The sequence below is a fragment of the Diaphorina citri genome, unplaced genomic scaffold (assembly GCF_000475195.1).
Source record: "Diaphorina citri unplaced genomic scaffold, Diaci psyllid genome assembly version 1.1 scaffold104, whole genome shotgun sequence".
NCBI classification, from domain to species: Eukaryota; Metazoa; Arthropoda; class Insecta; order Hemiptera; family Psyllidae; genus Diaphorina; species Diaphorina citri.
Genome location: NW_007377541.1, coordinates 101,495 through 108,466, shown reverse-complemented (window position 1 = coordinate 108,466; position 6,972 = coordinate 101,495). Strand labels below are relative to the sequence as shown.

General features: G+C 35.7%; 1 protein-coding gene across 1 annotated transcript; it reads left to right on the top strand.

Annotated features, from left to right (window-relative positions):
• The first annotated feature begins 253 nt into the window (after positions 1-253).
• On the top strand, positions 254-792 carry LOC113465422. The gene is made up of 2 exons (XM_026819930.1): positions 254-553; positions 634-792. Exons 1-2 carry the CDS (start codon positions 395-397, stop codon positions 790-792), a joined length of 318 nt encoding a protein of 105 aa, XP_026675731.1. The 5' UTR covers positions 254-394.
• The last annotated feature ends 6,180 nt before the right edge of the window (positions 793-6,972 follow it).

Genomic DNA, 6,972 nt, shown 5'->3' with positions numbered 1-6,972 from the left:
AATATTCAGCGCAGCGCAGCTTCAAGGACACGCGAGCGAAGATCAGCACAAAAGAGAGAAGCCGATGTTTGAAGGATGGAAAGGACGCGCGATGACCTTGACCCCGTGACTTCATTCTCCTACTTCCTGAGTCCAGCGTATTCATCCGCGCGAGATGTTGTTATTCAAAGATACGTAAATATTTTTATTCCTTGAGAAAATTGCTAGTAGCAAAATGTAGGTATCTAGGTACTTGGATTAAAGATACGTAAATATTTTTATTCCTTGAGAAAAATTGCTAGTAGCAAAATGTAGGTATCTAGGTACTTGGATTTTTATTCCTTTCTTCATTTTTTGTATGTTCATGTTTTGTCCATAATTTTGATTTTTATTTGTATTGTTTTCTTTATCCACCATGACTACTGTTTTAAAGAGAAATTATACTAGAAGTAGGAATGAGTTGGGTGGATTGGAGGCTGTGTTATCTCAAATCGGAGATGTAGAAGACGAGTACACAGAAGAGACTGCTGAGTCTATTAGATTAGTAGTTGGTCGTTCTAAGGCCAGATTAGAGGTCTACTCTCAAAGGAGAGATTTGTAGAGACTGCTGAGTCTATTAGATTAGTAGTTGGTCGTTCTAAGGCCAGATTAGAGGTCTACTCTCAAAGGAGAGATTTGCTAGAAGCGGCCATAGAAGATGAGGCTCAGTTAGAGGTTTTGGTACCTCAACAGTCAGAAGAGTTGTATGAAAAGTTATCTCAGTGGATTCTTGATCTTGAGAGGAAGTTGGTGGGTAGAAGAAAGACCGAGTGATTTTTCCAAGTACTTTGTAATCAGTAAAGACCTAATAAGTTCAATAAGAGACCTTTGTTTGTGAGTGTAAAATAACCTGTCTGAAATATCAAATATCAATAAACTTTATGTGTATAAATATTCCAAGTTCTAATAAGAAGTTCAAATCAAGTGTTAGTCCTTTTTCCCCATTCAAATTTAACAGGTTGTGGGTTGGGGGAACGGCGGGCTGAGAAAAAGAAGAAGGCCGAAAAAACCCCACACCTGCTTTTTCCCCATTCAAATTTAACAGGTTGTGGGTTGGGGGAACGGCGGGCTGAGAAAAAGAAGAAGGCCGAAAAAACCCCACAGCTTGTTTGGTAGCAGAGCGTGGTTACGTGGTTGCCCACTTTGAGTAAGAGACAGTTCCAGTAGTTCCGCAGATAAATATTTTATAACAGACAGTGAATCCAGTAACATTTTTTCAAGTAGAAATTGCGTTCCAGTATTTCCCTATTTTGACATTACCCGATTTCGACTAGTAGGTACCTTCAAATTGTCTAATTATTCTTGTTTACAGGTGTTTTTTTGGAGGTATGAGATTTATTGTAAATATTGAGTTTGATTGAAGTTCATTTTTCTTGTTTGCTAATTATTCTTTATTTTTTTCAGCCTTTTAGTTATTGAGATTTGACCAGAACAGATAAAGTTCTAGGTACCTGAGATTTTGTTGTTTCTTTATTTGTTCATTGTAATTTATTATTGAGTTTGTGCAGAACGGATAAAGTTCTATTAATTTGTTCCAATAGTTTTGTTTCTTAAATGGTTATTGTTACTTAGAAGGTTTGTCAGTTTGAAATTGTAATTTGTCATTTATTAATTGAGAATATTTATGAAATTATGACTATGTTTTTTTGTAGCTAGGACATTTAGGACTGACATGTATTAGAGATTATTGTTTTTTTTTTTTATGTTTGAAAGTTTCAGTCAGGTACACCATATTGTTCATTGTATTAGTCAGGTATCTTACTGTTATTGTAACCTTATTTAGTCCTTTATTAGGGCCCATTTTCTTTTTTTTTTGATTAATTGAGAATATTTATGAAATTATGACTATGTTTTTTTGTAGCTAGGACATTTAGGACTGACATGTATTAGAGATTATTGTTTTTCGAATGTTTGAAAGTTTCAGTCAGGTATACCATATTGTTCATTGTATTAGTCAGGTATCTTACTGTTATTGTAACCTTATTTAGTCCTTTATTAGGGCCCATTTTCTTTTTTTTTTGGGGCCGCCAATGTCGCGAAAATCGCGAATTAAGAAAGTAGTTCAAATACGTGAAAAGGAAGAAAGGTAGGATGAGAGAAGAGTGGGAGAGGAGAGAGTTTTCGAGATGCGGGAAGCAGGGAAGAGAAGGAATGTAAGATTAGTCACTATGTAGCAGCCGATTGAGTCACCTCTAGAGTGATATAGGTATCTGATAATTATCATGAGTCCACAGTTGTAAGGAAGTATTATAGGACTTACAAATGAAACAAATTTTGGGTCTTGAATTCTAGCTTATTAGAAGAACTTCAACAATCAAACATCTTCTCCGTTTCTTCCAGATTATTCAAATTCTTTTAGCGAAAGCCACTCTCTGAGATGTCTTCATTGAACAAATAGTTACAGCACTTCAAAATCAGCAAAAAGAACTAATGAGATAACTCTTGAATGATGCAAAAAAGGCGTGTATTGATTTGGGTACTTACCAAAATCTACAACAGCTTGCTGGTAACTTGCTAATTTATTGATATTCACGGCAAAATTTCTTGCAATACTGGAATGTAGTAGACAATAAATTCAGGCAACCTAGTAAATAATTATCCACTGATAACGCGCTCAGAGCGATATTATCTCAAGATAGAATCAGGGCCGTAGGAGAAGATATACATGGGGGCAGAAAAGTACTCGTAATGGGGCACATTCTAGAAACGGAGATCAACAACATTGAAGAACTAAACTAAGACGAATCACATTCAAAGGACAAGAAAATAGTGTATTCCGATTGAAAGAGAAAGAGAACTTGTAAAGATTTTATGTAAGAGATGTGTTGCCCGGAACAACCTTACTAATACGCGGTGCAACTAAACCTAAAGGCCTTAAAAAGCTATTTATATGCTCCAAATATTGATCAATTGAACACATCCACTAACTAAAGTATCCCTTCAGGAACTTAACACTCCGTGCCTATCAAACACTCAGGTACTGTTATAGCTCGATCTTTGGCTGGGAAATACTCTCATAATGTACTAATTTAGTACGTTCAGCTATCCGCCATATCAAGCATACCGATAGGAAAAAGAGTACAATATCGTATGTTGATAATAACGCTAGTTATGATGGAGGTATAATAATATTCCCAACTAGTAGTAACCTGTCACCTCACCTATAAGTGATAACGCCCTGCAAGGACGTATGAATGTCATTTCTGCCACTCCTGTGCCTGTGTGCCCAGCTATACATAAAATACAGATATTAAGATCAACCTTTCGGTACCAGATGGACTTGGGGTTTGTTCCCTTCTGCAGTTAAATGGACCAAAGTCACGCATGGTAATCCTGATTGATCATCGGATTTTTGGATCAGATGGATAACAGGTTGGATCAGACTTTGCATCTAGACGTTTACCTTGTCGTTGTAGATTTTGAGGATTGTGGCTTGTGGCAAATGTTTGCGTATCTTTGAAGGAACTGTTCCTCACTAAAGCTGGACAAAGGTCTTTTTCCCATTCTTCAGCTGAGTTTCATCCATCCTACCATGTTTGATGTGCTTCGTTCTAGTGCCTACCTCCCTGTTCCACAATAACTTGATAGATATTATTGTTATCCGTTATTATTCGAATCTTCTATCATTTTTTGAGCGATTTCTTCTCACATGTCATCTTAATAAGACCAGATAACCAGGATTATTTCTAGGATACAGACTGAAAGGTGCTCATACGAGATCCAAGTACCTATGGCTTTATTATGCTGCTTTTTGTTTCAGTTTTTGTGATGCAGAGTGCATAGTGAACGACTTTCTCATAATGTGTGTAGTGTGTATTATTATGTGAGTGCGGTAATGGAGTACTTGCACAAAAATACCACCACATCTTGTCCTGAGGAAACCCACAAGGGGAATCAACTGAATAAAGAAAATGAGGAAGAGGGCAAAGAAGAAAAAGAAGAAGAAAAAAAAAGTAGAAGGAAGGGGAGGAAGAGGAGAAGAAAAAGAGGAAGGAGAAGAATGAAAATATTATCAGTGGCGAATCGGCTTTCCTAAGTAATAAAGTTCAACTAAACAAGGAATTTCTTTATTGATTTTCACGCATTTAAATTCACGGAGATTCCTTTTGTCTTCCTTCGGTTACAAGAAAAGAAAGTAAAAAATGTAAAATCAGAAAGAGTTAATTCATGTATTAATGCCCTTAGTCCTAAAACTTGAAGAAAAAACCGTTTTACCAAGTCTGTGACTATAGCTGGTAAAGTAGCCACCAACTTGTTTAATTGAATCTTTCCATTTACCGGATTACATCAGGATGATTTGATTGACGACAACATAAAATCTGTCATTGAAAACTCTTGACATTTACCTGAAACAAATAAAGCACAAATCAATTAGAAATGTCGATGACATTATTGACATAATACATACCAGCAGAGCAAATAAATCCCATGCTCATTCATACTTCAGTGATATTTCAACGACAAAATATCATGTTTCAAAGTGGAGAACATGCCAAGCGATATGAACAGTATCCCTCTCATTAACATGCTTACACTGCCAGTTCTCACATGGACATAACCAGAGATAGAGTTGCTACACATAGCTTGGTGCAAAATGGTATACAAGACAGTGACAACTTTAGAGCAGATCAAAATACTGAAAATTTTAATATCTCCATGAAAGATATCTTCATGAGGTATGATCCAATATTATGATAATTCAAAGTAAAATGTGTAAAAAACGTGGATTCGTTTGAAGAAGAAGGAAATAGTTTAAAATCTACTATGTACTTAATAAAAAAGTTCATACACACAATCTCAAGTTTCTACATACATATCTAACCAAGAAAATTCCCAAAGGAGGTGCCAACTGAGATAATCGATCATTTGAAACACAATGTACCCTTTTCAAGTTCTACATTTAACACAGATTGGATTCGTTTGAAGAAGAAGGAAATAGTTTAAAATCTACTATGTACTTAATAAAAAAGTTCATACACACAATCTCAAGTTTCTACATAGGTACCTACATATCTAATCAATAAAATTCCCAAAGGAGGTGCCAACTGAGATAATCGATCATTTGAAACACAATGTAGGTACCCTTTTCAAGTTCTACATTTAACACAGATCGAAAACAATAAAGCATTAAAGTGTACAAAGCAACAGCTAATGAACCAACAACATTTAAATTGAAAGTTTCAAAGTTAAGTCAAAGTTCTTTGAGTGGCCTTGACTTATCTTTTCTTTTGAGTAGACCTGAGAACTGTATGACCACATTCTTCATCCCTTTGACTCCATTGCATCTCAGATATTTAATGTTTCCTGTATCCTTATTGACGTTTTGTGATTCTCTGATCACAAGATTGAGGTAGAATTTACTTTCCAAGTATTCCTGATGAAAACACAACCTTAGAAGGAAGCTCATGGGCGCCGGGCGGTAGGGACCTTTGACTCCATTGCATCTCAGATATTTAATGTTTCCTATATCCTTATTGACGTTTTGTGATTCTCTGATCACAAGATTGAGGTAGAATTTACTTTCCAAGTAATCCTGATGAAAACACAACCTTAGAAGGAAGATCATGGGCGCCGGGCGGTAGCGAAACAGGGAAACTTTAAGTAAAAGATTAGATATTTATAATCAAATGAGGTGTTATCAAAGACAGAATTGTAAAAGTTGTTCAGAGCTATTTAAATGTTTCAGTCGGATGTGCCATACATAACACACTATATTTGTTATGCCTAAAATGTATCAGCCCGAAACAGATAACTAGATGACTAACTCTTCAATCAGTCTAATTTTCATAAATTTAAGTGTTACCTAAAAACATTTAAACTTGAAAGTTTCAAAGTTAAGCAAAGTTCTTTGAGTGGCCTTGACTTATCTTTTCTTTTGAGTAGACCTGAGAACTGTGAGTATGACCACATTCTTCATCCCTTTGACTCCATTGCATCTCAGATATTTAATGTTTCCTATATCCTTATTGACGTTTTGTGATTCTCTGATCACAAGATTGAGGTAGATTTTACTTTCCAAGTATTCCTGATGAAAACACAACCTTAGAAGGAAGCTCATGGGCGCCGGGCGGTAGCGAAACAAGGAAACTTTAAGTAAAAGATTAGATATTTACAATCTAATGAGGTGTTATCAAAGACAGAATTGTAAAAGTTGTTCAGAGCTATTAAATGTTTCAGTCGGATGTGCCATACATAACACACTAGATTTGTTATGCCTAAAATGTATCAGCCCGAAACAGATAACTAGGTGACTAACTCTTCAATCAGTCTAATTTTCCTAAATTTAAGTGTTACCTAAGAAGGTGTTCAATTTCAGTAGTTAAAGGGTTTTGGTGTGACTCCAAGGCTTCGATAATAAATATTGGAAATTTATTGATTTAGAAAATTAATTAATACATTATAATTAGTCTCAGCTCATTAGACATATTAGAAGTCCAATTTATTTGCCTCGGTGTTGGTATTTATGATCGCACTGATAGAAGTGGACGGTTCAGCCCCTCAATTATTATTCAGACAGGGTGAATCAATCAAAGGTGGCTGAATCCAATGAGGCTGAATCCAATCCAATTTGATCTTTCGTCTCATCAGAAGCTAAAGTTAGCAACCGGAAAACTGGATTAACCCAACGTACTGCTGAGTCTCTGACTACATGTCTTTGGATTTGGGCTGATGGTAAAAATATAAACAAAATAGTGTTAGCTGAATCCAATCCAATTTGATCTTTCGTCTCATCAGAAGCTAAAGTTAGCAACCGGAAAACTGGATTAACCCAACGTACTGCTGAGTTTCTGACTACATGTCTTTGGGCTGATGGTAAAAATATAAACAAATAGTGATAGTACAATTAACGAATTCACAATCATGTACAACCGGAAAACTGGATTAACCCAACGTACTGCTGAGTCTCTGACTACATGTCTTTGGATTTGGGCTGATGGTAAAAATATAAACAAA